Raw genomic sequence first — 19,229 nt, 5'->3', positions numbered from 1 at the left:
GTCCCTCCTCACAATTCATTTCTTTCCTGTTGTGCTGTAATGAGAAACTGTTATTCATGCTGTAGATTCAGAAGAAAACCTTGTGAAAAACTGACACAATTTTCTACCGCCTGAAGCCTAGTGTCAGAAATATGATCTTACCCTCACCTCTTAGCCTGACTGCCGTACTGTAATGATGCTCTGAGGTGAGCCCACTCATCAATTATTCACAGAATGCAAGATTTTCACTCTTTATCTTCTTGCCAGCTAGAGGAGACCATTTAAGAAAAATAGAGGAGGAAATAAAGGAAAAGAGAGAGAGAGGGGAGAAGAAAAAGCAGCATGCCGCTTGGCGGATGAATAAGAGAGTTTGCGGTGGACAGACAATGCTCTCGATGTGAGTTATAATTGTAGTTTAACAATGTGCGGACCTCTGGGATTTTCAGTATGCAATATATGGCCTTTAGACTAGGATCGCTATGGAAACCAAAGGCCCCGAACGACCTGCAGTGCCCACCCACTCGGACAGCCGTTAATCATCTTCGCTCAGATCCTGGCACTGCAGAATTTGGCCAATGTGTCAAGAAGCAATTATATATACTTAGTGCTCGGGCACCCGATCTCCTCCCTCCCCTCCCTTTCCTCGCTCTCACACTCTTAATATAATCACAGAGCAGTCAGTTTAAAAGCCCTCTGTTCATTTCACTATCTATCTGGGGGATGCACACAATGCAGATGAAGAGAAGTGTAGAAAGACAGAGGATATTCTATTCTGAGAGCCATTATAATCAGAATATTCTTTTCATATGAATCATATCCAGCCATTTACTCGTTTTACCAGCCTCCCGAGCTGACTGACATACTAAATTAGCCCAGCTGGCCCATTGCATTCGCTGCACATATTGGGTTGGTGCGGATCATGGAGACTAATGTGAGCTGACTAGAGGGAGATTATGTTCCGCTGCTAACAGCTAAAACGTGAATAACACGATCTGCAAACCCACGGTGTTCCCCCATTACATCAGCCCTGATCAGCTGTGTGAAAATGGAAGGAGAGCGAGCTGGAGAAAGAGATGGCGTGAAGTAACCGACAGACATACTCTACAGAAGAGAGGCGCTCCTGTATTGAAACTTCTGTAACATCCCATCCTGTGCTAAATTATGTCAGACTGTAATTTCTCATCAACACCAACCTAAATATGAGACATACAGGTCTAAGTGAAGGACATACAGTGCTAAATTGCGCTGACAGACTTCCAAACAAATGTTGATTGCCTTCCCTGTGATTTACCAATGACAGACATGAGGTGGGGGGGGGGGGGGGGGCGTATAATATTTTATTTTTATTTACTGTCCTACTACCGTCTGCAGCTTTCAATGCCACTAAAGTCGTTTTAGACAGCTAGCTGTGCATTAGCGATGTAGAGGAGTGTTAGGCTTTGAACAGTTGATGACAGGCTGTCAGACAGCATCTCTCCATTGGGCTCCTTTTTACCAAGGTCCACTCTTGCAACATGCCACTCTCCACCATACCGGCCATTCATCCAGAAAAGGACACAGGCATTTTTGACACATTTGGTGCTAAGTGAACTGAAATTGTGTGAATTTCACTACATAGCACATTATCACATTTGCAAGAGGCATGCACCAGGAGTGGGAACTGAAGGGGAAAGTTACTCCAGTCAGTGTGGGGAGACGACTTGAGACCATCAGAGTGAAGTGACGACTTTGGCTGTGCATGTACAGGACTAATTAGCATTGAATAAATCTGCCCTTCTCGCCTCATGTCATATAAATGGTGAATCATGACAGAATGTGGAGGGAAAGAAATAGCAGGAACAGAAAAGAGATGATTGTCTATGAATTGCCTCATAAAAGGCATATGGTGAATGAAACATCAGCTATGTGAGAACACGAGAAGGGTCCTGACACCATATAAAGCTAATTTACAGACGTAACTAGGCACACAAACGAAACCTAATAAGAACATTAAATGCTTAAAATATCTGCAATTATTTCCCATAATGTTGTTTGTCCCTGCCTGAAAGCAAGCTGGAGCTTACCTTATGAGGACAAATGGGGGGCGGCGAGTTAAAAGACTTCTCTGGTGTCTGGCTCAGGTTCTACAAGAAAAACACATTATCAGGGACATGTTTTCAATGGAGGGCATCTCCCAGCAAATCTTCAGTGACAGAAGTTGCAGCTTATTTCCCAGTCCTCGCCATTAGCATTTTTGCAATATATTTTAGAGAGGTTAAGCGACTCTCAATCAACATGCAGGTCTTTTCCGCCCACTAATCCAAGACCAGAGCTTTTGTTGACAGTTGTATTTTAAATCTTTATCTTGACAATATCATCTTATCGTACGGCGTGTGAGTGGGTATGGTGATGTATTTTGTTTTGTTTTTCAGTTTCCCCCCTTTCCTTCTATCCCTCCACAAAGATTATAAATCCTTCTTTGTCAGAAGATTCCGCTGAACATATGTTCAGACTTTTTCATACACGCCTGAATGCATTTTTTGAGGTTAAATGATTATCACATTGTTAATACACCAATACATCACTCAGATACAAGAAAACACCATTAAAAAGCAGACGCAAGGTAAGTCAACAAGCCAACAACAGATGGTCCCGCTGCTTGTGATTATGCAAAGATCCAAAGTATTTGCATACTCACAATGCCATCATAAAAAAAGGAAACAAGGAGCCATCTTGGGCTGACCTCAGTGAGAAATGAAAAGAGCAATGGGTGAGCCGAAACCCAGCGGGGAAGTGAATGGGCTCTGCAAACTTCTTTGGGAATCTACCAAGGGCCTGCCTCCCGGGAAGGCCCTGTTGATTTCCAAGCAGGTGCTTTCAGTTATGCCCTCATATCCAATTATGTGCCTGTGGTACGTCTGATGCTCCCTGACACTATTAATGGCTGCCTTATGGTATCACCAGGACAGATGAGGCACTCAACTCTCCAGACTCTTAACATCTATATTTCATCGCAACATAGAAGGAGAACACCTCACTGACCGAGGCAACTGAGCAAGAGGGAGAGTGGGAGAAAAAAAAAACAGCCAGGCTTTCACTGCAGCATAAACACTGCGTCATGAAATATAAATGAATAAATGGGTCTTGCCGGGATGATGGAATTAGCAGACAAAATTTTCCCTACAGATTGAGAAGTCTATATAACCATGATATCTTAATTGATGTGACAAATAAACACGAGTCATTTTCTTTGGGGATGAGAGCTAGAAATGGAAATGTGTTGCCTGGATGTAGATGGTATAATTTCCAGTGGGGAAAACAGAATGACCTTGATTCCAAGAAATGCCCCCGAGATTGTGACTTATTATGATATATTTCACATGGCTGATTTAAATGGAGATGGATTAAAAACCGAGGACAGTCAAATTAATTATTACATGACCCTCAGATTTTGCAATATGCAGATGATTCTGCCCTGCACCGCCATTGACGCTTAATCAAGTGTAACAACAATGAAAATAGAAAAGCTTAAATAAACCTCACCCCAAACATTTATTCTTTCATTTCCTATAACTCCTGTTAGGGGTTGCAGGTTGCGGGGGTCCTGGAGCCTATCCTAGATGACAATGGGCAAGAGGCGGGGTACACCCTGGACAGGTCGCCAGACTATCACAGGGCTGGCACATACAGTAGAGAGAGAGACAACCATTCACACTCACTTCACACCTACAGGAAATTTAGAGTCACCAATTAACCTGCATGTCTTTGGACTGTGGGAGGAAGCCGGAGTACACGGAGAAAACCCTCGCTGGGTTCAAACCAGGAACCCTCTTGCTGTGAGGCGACAATGCTAACCACCGTGCTGCTGAGTGCAAATGTTATAACTCCCTGGAACAGTCTGATGTGCTACTAAAAAAGCAAAGGTCAAAATATTCTGTGTAATCAGTGTACAAAATCAGAAGCTAAATGTGCTAAATTAACCAAGCAGAAAATTTAAAGTCATTTAAAGTCTGTTTAAAATTGCAAACAACAGGAATTCTATTCCATCTTCATCAACCACTTTAATTTGAAAGCACAACTGATGTGGAAGAAGCAATATTTATTAAATACAAATATAATGTGTTGCTAAAAACTCCTGCCTGGATCCAGCGCTTTGGTTCATACGAATAAAGGAGGCTGTTCAAGCTTGATACCAACCATAGATAATCTAAATCCTCTTTCCTTTCTTGGACACACACACAAACACAAACACAAAGCAAGATCTCCCCAGGCTATAATCACTGTTGTTTTATTTTTTGGTGGATTTTTTCCCCCATTACAATCTCATTTTATTCTCTGAGCAGAGCAAACATCACTTTTCATTTACACCATGTTCCTTTGTCACACAGCCCCAGTGTATAACACACACATGTTAAAGGTAATTATTAATCATTAATTTTTCATCGGTGCAGAAAGCACGCAGCTTCGCGAGCGATAACTCACATTCCATGTTTTTACAGGAACCACAAATGTGATGATGATCATGTAAAGCATAAATAGAAAAGGAAAGAAAGGGGGAAAAAAATACTACTGTCATTTTTCAACTCACCTTTGGTCTGGAACATTTTGCATCTGATAGGGAAACACTATTGACAAGGCTTGCAACAGAGGGCCTTGGATTACACCATATATTGATGTTTTTGTCTTTTCAGAGCGCTTGGGGTGGTTATTGTAATTTGATGAGGCCCAGAGAGCACAATGCTATGATATACAACAACATTTATTTTCCGAGGAAACGGAAAGATAACTGAAACATGATGTTTCTTTGTCTGATTTCTTGGAGACATGCTGAATTAGCAAGGAGCCTTCCTGCTGTACGTGGGCTTGTTTTTACTTCAGCATAATTCTTACCCTCACTTAAGAACCATTATAACCTACAAACTTGTCTAAGTGTAATATTTTGTACTTTATAACCAGGCTGTTATCATGCAGTGTTCATATGTATATCGTAAAACTTCAGTTAAAAGTCTAGTCCCAATTAAATGCCCTGTCCCTTTTACTAGCCTGGTGTGGCTACATAGTTTGACAATTAGATGTTCTTCAGATATATAAAACCGGGTTGTTGGCTAGTTAAAATTATGTGCCCATTCCTCGATTACCCAGTAAGTTATTTGTGTTCCTTTAGTCTGTAAGGGTCCTCAATGAAGGTTTCTTCATAAAAATGAATCCAAGTTGTGAGTATTGTTTTAAACAGGATAAAGTGGGTATGCTGGGCGCCATAATCCTCGGGTGTCATAACTCTTTCTGATGCACTGTCTGTCTGCACTAGAATCAAATAAATGATTCAGAATTGATATTATCTGAGGCCTAATTTCAAACAAGTAACGTTCAAACTGGTTTGAATAAATAATTTGATTGTATTTCCCATCTTTGCTTAGCAACAGTTTTGTGTGAAAGGAATTAAAGGCCTGTCTTAAATATAGGCAGTTTGTGTCAGTAATTTAAGCAAATAATAGCCCGGGCTATTAATTGAAGTTTTACAGTATCTACGAAATGCAATGCACCACAATTCATAAATAACTCTATCATAATCATGAGCCAGATGGATTGGTCAAACAACACAGGACTTTCCCCCATGAGACTGTAGTTCAGAACTGCATGAAACTAAGTGACCTTTAAGTTATTTTTCGGTTATTTTTCTTTTTCTAAAGCTACATTGAGAACGTTAACTTTACATTTCGTACATAACATCATTCGTGGGGTGCTATTTTATTAGATATTATACAAACTGTTATATGAGGCTAGACAGTTATAATTCATATTTAGGTGCATCTCCAGTCCAACGCAGAACTAACCAAAAAAGTAACTCAAGCCATCTTGCTTGAAATGAAAATTAGCCCAAATCTTGCTATCCATCTTCCTCTCTGAGTCTATGTGCCAGATGTGGTATGTCAACCCTAACGCAAGAATAAATGTTGGCAAACCACGGATATACAACATTTGTACATTGTTATGTTGCGGACATTTGAAACTTGACCTTCTGTTTACTTTTAAATGTCACTGTGGTTAATGTGTGGTTAAATTGAGGCATAAAACCCACTTGGTTATTGATATGAAAATATAATGTTTTGGCTGAAAACACCAGGTTTTGGTGCCACAATCACAGCTGGGAATGCAGTGATGTGTTGCTAAAAAGTGACCAGTTTAGTTGTTTGTCCGTCCCAAACAGTGGCCTGCAGCTTGGCAGCCATCTCGCCTAGGTCTCGTGCCATCCACCATCCCCTCCTCCTCCAGATAACAAATTCATCACAAACACATGTAGCCAGAACTAAACCTCGTTAAAAACATTGATATGATATGTTTGAAACACAGAAATGTAATGTATTTGTGGTTTGCAGAAATGTACAATGCCAACATTTTATTCTGGCGACTGGGATGAGTATATAGCAGTCTGGTCACATTCAACAAGCCAACTTCCCTTACAAACCCCATGAAAAAAACAAGAGCACTATTCAGTGCTGAGTGGACAGGGACTTGTGGCACATTTGTGTTTCTAGCCCCATCAGCTCAGCCTCCATTCTCCACACACACAAGGATGCTTTATACAGTCGTCCTCCCCAGCTCCCTCAAAAAAAGTGCCATGCTGCATTTAGTAAACTGCGTTTCCAGCAGCTAGTTACTGCTTTTCTAACTCTGTTTGCCACCCCAACATTGTTTCCCCCCCTCCCTCTCCTCCCAATAAAATATAGTTCTCTCACTAGGATTAAAGGAGCAATGTAGTTCAAGGATTATCAAATGCCTTTGATCATGTGACTGCCATGTTTTTGATCTGCAGCACATAGCACCAAATATATTCTCTTTTTCTTGCCTTCTGTCTCTATCCCTCTCCATGGATTTCCCTTTGCTTGATGGTTCTCTGCAGTGTGAGAAGACCTCTTGACAGGCAGTGAAAGAAGAGAGTGTAACAAGCGTACAACGCAAGTGCTATGCAAGATAAAGCTGCCTTGTGTTGAAGTTTGATTAACACGTTTATGACATGTAAGAAGAACAAGATGCATATTTATTTTAGCCCAAAATTGTTTTCACAGAGCCTCATTTTTCTCACTACATATTGAACCACTCATACATTTAATGTTTCCCCTCCCTTTTGAGGCAATGACACAGATGTTTTGAGTATAAAGAAAGCGACCATGGATTATATGCCTTTGAAACAGGAAGTAAGGTTTCAGATGCCTCACCCCCCACCGCACCCCCAACTGCACCCCGCTGCTGTTCATTAGCAATTTCTGAGCCTTGGGCTATTATGCAGTGTTTCAATCCCTGCATTATTATTATTTAGTGGCTGACTTGGACATGCAATCAAAGGGACATGCAATATGTGCAACACTTGTATTGCAAAGCAGTGCCTTTTCCATGATGCCCAGACTAAAACCCTATAACTGTGAGCCAGGGGATCCATGGCTCAAATTTAGTCAGCATACCTCAAAAAATGTTCTTTATCCTCATTGTACAATCAACCCCTATTAATGTCATTGCCAAGACAAAAACGGGACATATCAAAACAATTATTTTGATGTGGCTTCAAGCAACAGAACATTTCAATGTGAATGGCGCTCGAACCTAAAATCATTATAAGGCGTGGTTTCGGGGCAAAAAAGCCCATCAAAAAATGATTGAATATCATTTTAATGGGTAAAAACCTACAAGGCTTTCATACTGTCTACCTGCCATGTTATTAGATAGACCATGTCAGTCAAGTTGAGGAACACAGAAACAACATACAGACAGGCTGACAAGACATAAGCATGCTGCCTTCCATCTTCGTCCCAGCTTGGCATGTTTATCTAGTCTTCCTAGTGAGCTTAGCGCAGTACTGCGCATATGCATACAGAATGATGAAGGTTCAGAAACTGGTGCCTGAAGGAAGCTGCACATATAGCACAAGCTCTTTGAAATTGTGCCAGGGTGGGCCTCATTTGCAAAGCAATTTGACAACAAAAGTAAAATACTCTACAACTTCAAACCAAATTCTAGAGATGCCAACTGGTACGGCTGTGCGGTTTGCTCAGAGAGGGAATTCAAGAGGGTTACATCCGGCGTCTTGTGTGTGTGTGCTTCTGACATGGCTTATTTGCAGACCTAGCATTGCACCAGTGCAATGTCATGATTGCTTTGGCAAGGAAAGAGGGCCTAATTTACATGAGAGGGAGTCCTAGAGGCACACAGGAGCTTGCCTTTGACCAAGGTGCCAACAAGCCTGCAGAAAAACAATGTAATTACAACCTACAAAGCTGCTGTGTTTAGTACAAACTCACTCTTAATACAGCAGAACCACAAACTAGTAAATCAGTCAGTCATCCAAATGAGCATGACTAAAAATGTGGTAATGCAGAGTTTTTTTTTATTATTATAGTTGGAATACATAAATTTTGATACACTCAAATCAGATTTAAACTGCAGAGGCCATTTTGGATTCATGATTTCCAGTATGAATATATTTTATGCAAAATATCCAGTACATTTTATTCTCCTCAGGTGGACTGGAATCCAGTGCAGTCGGTCACAATTCACTCCATCACCAGTCCTCATTCACTAGAGATGTAGTGTTTCCTTTTTATTCTCCCTCCCTGTGATTCTGAACAGTCTCTGCAACCATGGATTGTTTTGACAAGTGCAATATTGCTGTGGATTAACTAGAACAGGATTTCATACCATGTGGGTTTATGATAATCTAAAATATGTTGAGGAAGCTTAATATTGTTTTTACTGCCTATACAACTGCTATGACTTTGCATTAGGACACTGAGTTTCCACAAACCTGATACCTACAGAAAAGGCACAGGCTGATACTGTTTTTAAATTGAGCAATAGAGCTCGCTGTGTACCACAATACATGCAGGGCATATTTATTGGCTCAACAAAGGTTTGTGTATCTGTGCCCATGATGTCTTTAAAAAAAACAAAATCAGGTCACACAGAGTCTGTATTTTGTTTTCATTTCAAGCTTTTCTATTTCGACTCCATGCTGTCAGTTACAGTGCACAGTCTTTTTTTTTTTAAAGACATACTATATTTGACCCCACATGTCTCCACCCTGTATGTACTCTCAACCCAATCACCAGAAAAACAATTGTAGGTTATTGCAAACCATGGATACCTTACATTTGTACATTATGTTGTAGCAAATACCTTGAAACTTTACGTTTCTTAACAAGGCTGTGGTGAAGTTGTGCTTAGGTTTCGGCACAACAATCACTTGGTTATGGTAAATGGACTATACTTATACAGCGCTTTTCTAGTCTTCTAACCACCCAAAGCAGTGTAACACTGCATGTCACATTCACACACACATTCACACATTGGTGCCTGAGGCTGCTGTACATGGTGCCACTTCCATTCAATACCATTCACACACACTCCCACACTGATAGAACCAGGACCAATTTGGGGTTCAGTGTCTTCCCCAAAGATACTTCGACATGCTTCAATACTTCGATACTTTGAACCGTCAATCTTCTGATTTATGGACGACCTGCTCTACCTCTGAGCCATAGCCGCCCCTCTAGGCAGGAAAAAATTATGTTTTGGCTTAAAACACCCATGTTTGGTGACAAAAGGCGCTAGACGAGTAGGGACGAGCCGGTAAAAAACACCCAGGTTTTGGTGCCACAGACACTCTTGGAAACGTTGCGAAGGGTTGGCACAACCTGGTCTCACTCTGAAGTTGTTGAATACTGGCGCTGGGGCTGTGACTTCTGGTGTCAGACGGCGACGAAAAAAGCCGTCCATTCACATCAGTATGATACGCTGATGATGATGTAGTTTATAATATAGTTTAAGTTTTCAGAGGAAAACATGGTTGGACAACAACAATACTTAGGGTGGCAGAAGTCCAAGTAGAGTGGGAAGGAGGGGTGGTGGATGGGTTCAACAAACACTGACTTTGGCTAAATGTAGCAACAACCACCACAACAACCAACAATCACTGACTTTCACCTGGGAGCCCAGTGTTCACTTCCTGTTAGATTATAAAGCCAAATCCTGTTGTTTTTCCCTAAACCCAACCATGTGTGTGTGTTGGCTAAATGTAACCATGTGCATTTGTTGTTGAAGGAACAATTTGTGGTGCTGTACTGACGTAGTGCATTTATTTTGAAAGAGACTGTATGCAAACTGTACATTTCCTGTGAAAACAGAGTTGTATTTGGAAAGGCAACAATTCATGGAACAGGCTGAAGTTGACATGTCAACAACCAACGCACCCAGGGTACTTTGCAAGTCATATCTTGTCGTGGAAAGTCCGTGACCAAACATTGATATATGACGAGGTCGGAGTGAGAATGTGTTGGTCGGCAACAAACAACTGGTGTTCTTGAATTCCAACAGTGGTCTGCAGCTTGGTACATTTTGCCTAAGTGTCACGCCATCAACCATCCCCTCCACCTCCAATACTACCAATACTAAACTAAAAACGCTTATTAAACGTTTTATTTCTTTAATATGTTTCAGTCAAAAAGCCTTTCTACTGAGCAGCATTCTTTGGCTGTAACCTCAGATCATGATGAGGGAAAAATTCATCTGGATATGATCAGTTTGTTGAAATAGTGAATTAAGTAATACATTCTGAATCAATAATTCATCAGTGAGAATCATATTAGCATGGTATTATACAAGCAACATGAATTCTTGCCGATTATTATTTGTAATTGTCTTGAGTCTTGAGTGAGTTATGTAAATTTTGCGGTTTATAAGGGGAGAGGTCTCCTTGGATTAAGTTGGATATAATTATATGTGTGTTTGGAAATTTGCGAACATTACAACACTGATGGTGTCTAGAACACGAGCTAACAGGCAAACACTACAAAATCGTTGTCACACAGATAGTTTGGAGAGGAGGGGCAGTTTGATACAAATTGAGGCCACGAGACGAGAGACTGTGTGCTGAAAAGCTCTCTAATCCAGTAATATTTTGGGTGACTTTCTAAGATAAATACTTTGGCATTGTCTTGATGAGAGAGCCTCGCCTCATTTAAGTGTCTTTGGGATCCGGATCAATCCACATGGAGGGAGTCAGACTTGTACACTTGACCATATAATGTGGCATGCTTGTCACAACCCGGAATGCATTTCTCTCTTCAAAGTATATTTCTTGGCCTGCTCTCGTCACTCACTCCCTCTAACCAATTTGTCATTCTAAGCCTAGCCTCTCTGCTGCCAGCGCCTAGATGATAGCAGTGGGCCTCTCTGATCCAGGCAGTGGCTAGGGAGCAGGCCAAGTGTTACGCGAGCCACCCTGGGACACCAAGCAGGCGCTTCTGCCGGCTGATGCACGCCTCCACGGCCGAGAGGAACTGGCTTTGCAGATGCTTTCAATTCGACACAGAGTGGAGCTCATCTACTTTGCGAGGACATTTGCTTTGTGTTTGTGCACTGCGCTTGTGTATTTTTGTGCGCAAGTGTGCATGAGCATGCACGTGTGTGTGTCAGAAAGATTAAGAGAGGTCCGCGTGTGTGTACGCGTTCATATGTTTGTGCATGACTGGATATATCAGTGTGTGCATGCATGAGAGTGTGTGAAGCTGCTTTTTTATATAAAGGCACAATTATCCTGAAATGAGGCTGAGCTTTTTTCCTGTTTTTTTTTTTTTTTGTTTTTTTTTTAAGGTTCACAATTATAGTATTTGCTCAGTTCTGATGACCTACTACTTCTCTGCTGATGTCCTTTAGAAGTCAGACACCGTTTCCCTCCACTGGCAGACCTTCTTCTCAAGAGCAAGAGGCAACACAACACTGTCGTCATCACTTCATTATGCCTGTTTTAAGCAACTATTAATGCCCTCATTCAAATGCTTGGATGCTGCTTTGCTGTTAAGCTTATCAGCAACAGTCAACCAATTTACTACCGCAGTTCTCTCTCTAGTCGGGTGAGCAGAGCATTAAGTGTATTCAAAATTACATTAGCTACATATTGTTATTGACTGTTTCTCACGGTCAGGCAAAACTTCATTTTGATAAATGAATATAAATGCCATCTGATCAAGTGAAATTACACCGTGCGTGTGCCGTGCATTAGCAAACCCACTCTCCTCATTCCACTGCCTTTTTGAGGAAAGGGGGTCAGGAATGATAAATATCTCAGTAGCTTTTGATTTAGGTGAGACAAAACAGTGATGGTGGAAGAACAAAAGAATGTAACCCTATTTGGATGTGAATTTGGAAAATGTATGCTAATCATCTTTTGTTGGTGAAATTACAGAGAAGCCGCCGGTTTTTGATGAGCAGTCTACTGTGCTCTCTGTGGAGGTGCTCGACGCCGACCTCTCAGACCCCTGTGCTTTTATGTTGCAGCCCTCTGCAGCCGTGCTTGGGATTAAACTATGCATGGCTAATGCATTTTCACCCAAGTAGACATATTTATCTTTAGCGCGTAGACTGTCACCCCCATTCTGCGCCCAACAATCGTCTCTCTGAAAATAGACCCCTTCATTCGTCTGCATGAGAATTGAGACTTGAAGTAGCTTGTTGAATGTCTAGCCCGAGCTTTCTCGTTAGACACTGATACCCATCTCACAGAGCAACACCGGCCTTTTATCTGTCTGAGCGTGATTCAGTATTTGATTGGGAATGAATCTGGAAGGCTCCAATCAGTTTCCCTTGTATGAGCACAGTTAACATGTGTGTGACTGCTCCTTGAGCACTGATGGCAGAGACATGGGCGATTAAGGCCAGAGCCCCAATCAAACCAGCTGTGTGCCATTCCCCCCATGACACTGGTTGTGCCAGGCATGTGTTCCACACTACTAGCAGGCAGAGACGCCTCAACCAAACCCCCAGTCTGGGGAGTTACGGCCACACATGAACCAGGACATGTAGGCAGATTGGGTTTTAAGCTATACAAACATTTTTCAGAGACAGAGCTGCTATGCAAGCAGAAATAATCTCATTGGTTGTGTTAAACCTCAGTGGAGAATTTTCCTGGCCAAGCAGCAGTAGGCTGCTGAAGCCCAGTGCAAAAGGCAGAGGAGTAAGACAGTAGGTAGCTAATATTATGAATCCCAGTGCTCTTTCTGAGTAAAAGAATGCATTTAAGCCACACTTAAGATAAGTTATCTGGGTAAGATTGATGCCATTTCTAAAAGTAACCATTAGTGTTTTGTATTCATATCACTCAGAGTGTCCCAGTTAGCGAGCTTTTGCTCTGGAAGCAATGCAATTATATAAACCTTTATAAACATCACATTTAAATACAAATCAAATGAACCAATGAAAAAAGAACTGTCATAAATAACCACATCGCATTTCTTCCATTGAATAAAAAACATCTAATCATTTCAAAGTGCAACATAAGCTTACGTGTCTTTTTAAATTCCATTTTACCATCTCATATTGAATAAGCACTAACCAGAGGCTTCAGCCTTTTAGTTGGGTACTCCAACAGGAGAATGTCTGCTTTGTGAATACGCATGTCCAGTTTTAATATAATATGACCCTCACCTTTCTAAAATGTAATTTCCAGAACAAAATCATCTTCTATTCACTCCATAGTGTGACATTGATATCTAACAAAGAATACTTCATACCAGTCTCTTCAACTCAATTATTACATTTTCTACAAGCCCAACCAAGACTGAGCCTCATTCTCCACCTACCAAAATACAGATACTACTACTAATGTGTTTATGATTTATATTCACAATCCTTTAACAAATGACGACTTCGAATAACGATAAGGCGGCACAGTGGGGCAGTGGTTAGCATTGTAGCCTCACAGCAAGAGGGTTCCCGGTTCTAACCCCGGGGTGGCGAGCCCTTCTGTGTGGAGTCCATGTCAGTGTGGGTTTTCTCTAGGGTGCTCCGGCTTCCTCCCACAGTCCAAAGACATGCAGGTTAATAGGTGACTGTAAATTGGCTGTAGGTGTGAATATGAGCATAGATGGTTGTCTGTCTCTATGTGTCAGCCTTGTGATAGTCTGGCAGCCTGTCCAGGGTGTACCCCGCCCCTCGCCCAATGTCAGCTGGGATATGTTCCAGCCTCTCTCCGACCCCTAACATGAAGCGATAATGGAAAATGAATGAATGAATAGTAATAAGAAAAATAACATTGGCTGTCTGTTACAGTCTTTCTTGCTAGGCTAATTTATACAGTGTGAAATGCCATAGGCTTGTGCTAATAACGTTAGCATGTTGTATTTGTCTGGAAAACACAGTTGTTTTGTTGGTGAACCTTGTGAGTTGTAATGGAGCCGAATTTTGTAACGTTACCTTTGTTAAATGTTGCTATTGTCCCTGGCTTCATATGAGCTGAGGAAAAGTCTGCCAGCCGCAAGGCTAATTCATACAATGTAAAATGCCATAGGCTTGTGCTAAAAACATTAGCATGTTGTATTTGTGGGGAAAATGTGTCCAGCAAAAAACAAATGCTTTGTCTGTGAATGCTGTTGTGAAGCCTATATGTGTACTTGTGTTTGAAATTGTTGCTATTAAGCTGCTTTTAATGTTTTATGGCGTAGGTTCTGAACTAAGATGATGCACAAGTATAACTCCAACTTGATGCTAACAAGTGCGTATCAGCTACATTAACATCTTCATCATTTCCCAGCTGAAGCACAAACTATATTGATAGGACATTTCCTATGTTGGCAGTAAGCTAGCTATGACCTGGAAGTATGACATCAGTTGGAACAAAGGATTTCATTGGTCAGAAATCTCCGTAGGTGGAAATTGGCTGAAATCGAGGTCCGTCTGACTATTTGTGTTACACAGGGGTGTGCCAGCTCACACGAGAACTATCAAAATCAGCTTTTATATCAGTATCTGTGCTTGGTGTGTAACGGCTTTTACTATTACACAGCTAAGGAAAGCTTTTGTGAGATATAGTAAGACAAGTAAACTCAGAGTGCAGTTATTTAGAATGAAATACTGCCTTTAAGACGAAGTCAATAACTGGTGCTGCACAGGGATCAATCTATAACCAGTAGCCCTCCAGGCCGCGCTGTCAATCCCTGCATTTGTTTCTAACACAATACTAACTGGGGTGTTATGATCACGAATTGAATTGCTAATCTATTTTTTCCCTGTGTTTCAGGTGGACACACATGAATTATGCAAATCTACAGTGTTACAAATTCAAAAGAGATTGTTTTCGAATACATGTTCAAGTTGTGCACTTCAGACCTCGATGGACATCTCTACAAATTGTGGTCAGGATTTCCGCCCCGCCTCCTCTACACAAACTCTCTGAATGACATGCCGAACCATCAGCGGGCTATCAAACAGAGGCACATACAAGGCCTTCTAAACACCTATTAGAGCTATCGATGGCGGAGGCAGAGGTTATGACCATGGAATGGGGAGGATATTTGTGTCTCTCACTCCACATTACCAGCATCTTTGGAAAAAGCTTTATAGATTTGGACAGCGGCGAAGGAAGGCTTTATCAGCACCAACACAGAGAAACACATTAAGGGATCAGAACCCCAAAGGTCAATTGTGGCTGTGGGCAGTGCTTTGTTACGGTGTCCTCTCTGTTTATGTTGCACTGAAGCCAAGTGACACGTGAAAACAAGTAATGATACCAATTTTGTGTACATTTTAGAAGCCCTCGGTATAAAACACAGAGGCAGGGTTTAGCTCTTTGTACTGATTATACAGCGTGTTAACATTTATACATTTTCCTCCTTTCTGTGAGATGCAGGGTCAGTGCTCTCCGCTCGGTGTTCTGTGCCCTTTCTCACGCTCATGACAATGAGATAATAGGTGCTGATGTATCATAATTTTTTTTTTAAAAAAAAAAGGGATGACAGTGGAAACAAAATGTCAGAAAGCTTTTCGGTAACCAGCTCAGAACTTCCTGAATTTATTAATCTGTGAACTTGTGATTTTAATATTTTCTTCAGAGAACTGTTACTGGAGCTGTAGCTGAACACGCCACGTCATTAGAACAGCACACTGCCCTTGTTCATGGATGTAAAAACCTCTCCTTTTCAGGATTTAATGTTTTTTTTTCCTCATATATTTTTCAGGATCTGAACAATAGACTTTGTGACACTGTGTTGTGATTTACTTGTATTTTGCAGGGCAACACTCACTGGTTGAGACAAATCCTTAATCCCTCACAAGATAATAATAATAATAATGTAATCCTTATTCCCAGATGGAACCATTTTCTGAAAAGACAGTTTTTGGCCCCGCAGAGGTTCTATTCAAGAAGAAGAGCAATGGGAAGTTATTTAAAATACACAGCAATTAAAATAAGACACACTGCTCAATCCTACCCACCATGCTAATCCTCTCTGATACAGATGTAGCTATTGTAGTGCAAAAACTTTCTCATTTTACTGTATCTATTGTGTATCAGTATATAATATTGCGCTCTTACTCCATCCCCAAGTGTATTTCTTTAGAAACTGAAAATGTATTCTTTTCAGATGCCAGTAGGTGCAACTAGTGATCTGACTACCTGCCATTGAAGAGGCATGAGATTTGAGTTTAGTTTACAACGTTTTCATAGGGGAGGGGAAAGAAGGCAACAAAAATATGGCTGCAACAGCTGCTGCAGTGCTACTGTAGAATAAATGCAGCACAGATGAAAGATGATGAGTGCCTTTTTACTCCTGGACTTCACAAGAGTCTAAGAAGGCACACACACACACACACACACACACACATGCGCAGGCGTTTCACACAGAGAAACACATCCACAAATGCAAAATGCGGGCAAACATACGACTGAAGACACGCCGCTTAATGTTTTCCCTTTCTAATGCAAAAGACAAACCAATGCGAGAAACAGATGGAATCATTTCTAAACCACGGAAATCGCTCATGACCACAATCCTAATCCTAATGAATGCTACACCATGTTCGTGATTGCCATCTCGCTATCTGCATACGGGCTCGTGGAAAATGTTAATTGTTATGCTAATCTGTCAAATAGAGATAAATATAGATGAGCAAAAAGCACATGTATGAGGCATGTCAAGATGATTTATTATAAATTATATATTGTATTTAAATTATGTATGTTTCTTTTCTCTCCCTTTGATTTTCCGTCTTTATTTCTTTCTTTTTTTTTGCTATTTCTTTTTTTTTTTTTTGTCTTTCATTCTCCTCTTTTTTCTTTTTTGAAAGGCAGTCTCTCTAAATCCAATACAGTTTCTCTCAGCGTGAGGCAGCTTCAAAGCCCTGCTCTGTGGTCAGGCCCGTCGATCCTCTCACCCACCTCCTGGTTGTTTAAGAGAGCAAAAGCACAGCAGTGCAGTTTCTTAAACACACAGATCCACCCCAGCACCAACAGAGGGACCGCTGTTTGGCAAAAGAGCTCTCTCTCTCTCTCTCTCTCTCTCTCTCTCTCTCTCTCTCTCTCTCTGACTATCTTTCCTAACCTTGGACTCTGACTCCCCCCTATCCACCCCCCCTTACCCACCCTCCTCCATAGACCTCATTATACCCACATACTCCTCACTCTCTCCACCCCTCTCTCATACAATTTATCTTTCGTTGCCTCTCTCAAACTCACTCCATCTGTCAGTTACCTCACCCTCTCCATCCCTCTACCGTCATTTACCTTTTCTTTTTTTCCATCCCCGGCTACTTCAGCTGTCCTCGCTCTTCACCCGGCACTCCATCCCAGTGTCCCGTGCCTCCCCTCTATCTTTGCTGCAACTCAATCCCTATCGCCGCCTCTGCCTTTCGCCTCACTCTCGATGTAAAGTGATTGATGCCAAGCCTGGGCTCCGGGCCATCCCTCCTACCACACACGCAGGGACATCACACTGAACCCAGAGGGGATGCCACTACCTCAGAAGGGGGAGTTGAAGTAGAGGGTGGCTCCGGAAGGTTTGGCCGAACGAGCCGTGCCCACCCATGTCTGAGGGGAGGCAGGCTTGGGGGGCCCCTTGGTGGGGAGCGCGAATTGGTACACTGGAGTGCTCATTATGGCTCTGTAGGGACTGTCCTGCGGGGCATCCACTGTGTGGCTGTGGAGCTCATTACGCCAGGCAGCCACGGAGCTCAAGGCACCCAGAGGCAACAGGGCTCATTGCAGAGATAAGAAAGGGGAGGGCTGCCCAGATTACCCTTAATCAGAGGCACCTGTAGACAGTCAGCGCCTCCCTCCTCATTGCTTTCCGTTAAGCCCCCACCCCTCCCAATGCGCACGCACGCTTCTTTCTTGCTGCTGTAATTATTGCAATTGCTTCACTTGACTGTCATTCCTGAGCACGAAGTTGCACAGCTTGCCTCCTAATGAGAAACCCAAGCTATGATCCGGAGGTGTTATTTATTTATTTAATTATTTATTCAACACAGCATGTATAATGTCAATTATTTAAATTAGTGTGATTTTAGCACGCGGCGCTCTGCAAAGCTCTCCCCACTGTGCGTTATTGGCATTCGACTCACATCACTCTGCATCCACCTTTGTGCGGTAGATGGAGAGTTAATTAAGTTTTAATGTGACATGTTGCTCAAACTGAAGGGATACGATTCAAATCAGCTATTATTGAAATAGGAGGTGACACGTATAGTTAAATTACATAAACATTTCACCTCTGCAATGTCTAGTAAAATGAAAAGATAAACAGTTCAGACAGCGCCCGAAACAATACATACAGAGCATGGGAACAAATGTGGATGGATTAGAGAGGCCTGGTTCGATATCATTTCAGATGCGTCTCAGGTTTGCTGTTTTGAATGAGTTGAATTGGAGCTGAGGTGTTCATATTTCAGCGAACTGACAGAAGGCCAACGACTTTAAATTACATCATTTCAGTTTTTAGGTCAGCAGGAACTGTGGAAATCAAATTTTGGAAGTGGTAATCTCATTCACCCAGTACATCACTTTCCCTCCACCTGTAACCGGATGTGAAACCGGTGCTACCCTACGCTGAGAACAACGCAAACTCCTACCTGCCTATTTGCATAATAAAAAGTGTTACTGTCAGTTGTTTGGGCTAATGTCTATTTCTAAGGATGACACAACAAACAAGTGCTGACTTTGATGTGAGTTCTAGGGTTCTAGCTAAAGTCTGTTTTAAGTGCTGAGGAGATGTACAGTAGGGATTAATAAAAACAAGAGTGATGTGATGTGCATGACTGAACCACTTTTGTTATTCTCTCCTTCCTTGCACACCTCCCTTCAGGTGCTGAGACGTTCTTTGAAACCAACTGTCAAGCTGTTGTCTGTGCAGGCAGCATACAAAGAGTTCATCCAAAACCTGCACTTTATTTTTTTGAAGCGCTTGAATGGATGCGTGGCTTTGGCTTTTCTTATCACACTGTCGGTGATATGT

General features: G+C 41.8%; 1 protein-coding gene across 3 annotated transcripts in view; it reads right to left on the bottom strand.

The window, feature by feature from the left end:
• pcdh11 (protocadherin 11) overlaps nt 1-19,229 on the bottom strand; it is a 165,898-nt gene that overhangs the window by 101,931 nt on the left and 44,738 nt on the right. For 2 of the 3 annotated variants that reach the window (XM_049586015.1, XM_049586016.1), the window contains exon 4: nt 2,043-2,102. The exons of the other annotated variant lie outside the window; for it this stretch is intronic. In XM_049586015.1, coding sequence (XP_049441972.1) covers nt 2,043-2,102 — 60 coding nt within the window. The remainder of the gene's footprint in view (nt 1-2,042; nt 2,103-19,229) is intronic. 3 annotated transcript variants of the gene reach the window in all.

Source organism: Epinephelus fuscoguttatus, linkage group LG9, assembly GCF_011397635.1.
Source record: "Epinephelus fuscoguttatus linkage group LG9, E.fuscoguttatus.final_Chr_v1".
NCBI classification, from domain to species: domain Eukaryota; kingdom Metazoa; phylum Chordata; class Actinopteri; order Perciformes; family Serranidae; genus Epinephelus; species Epinephelus fuscoguttatus.
The sequence above is the reverse complement of the archived record's forward strand: the minus strand, read 5'-3'. Positions and strand labels throughout refer to the sequence as shown.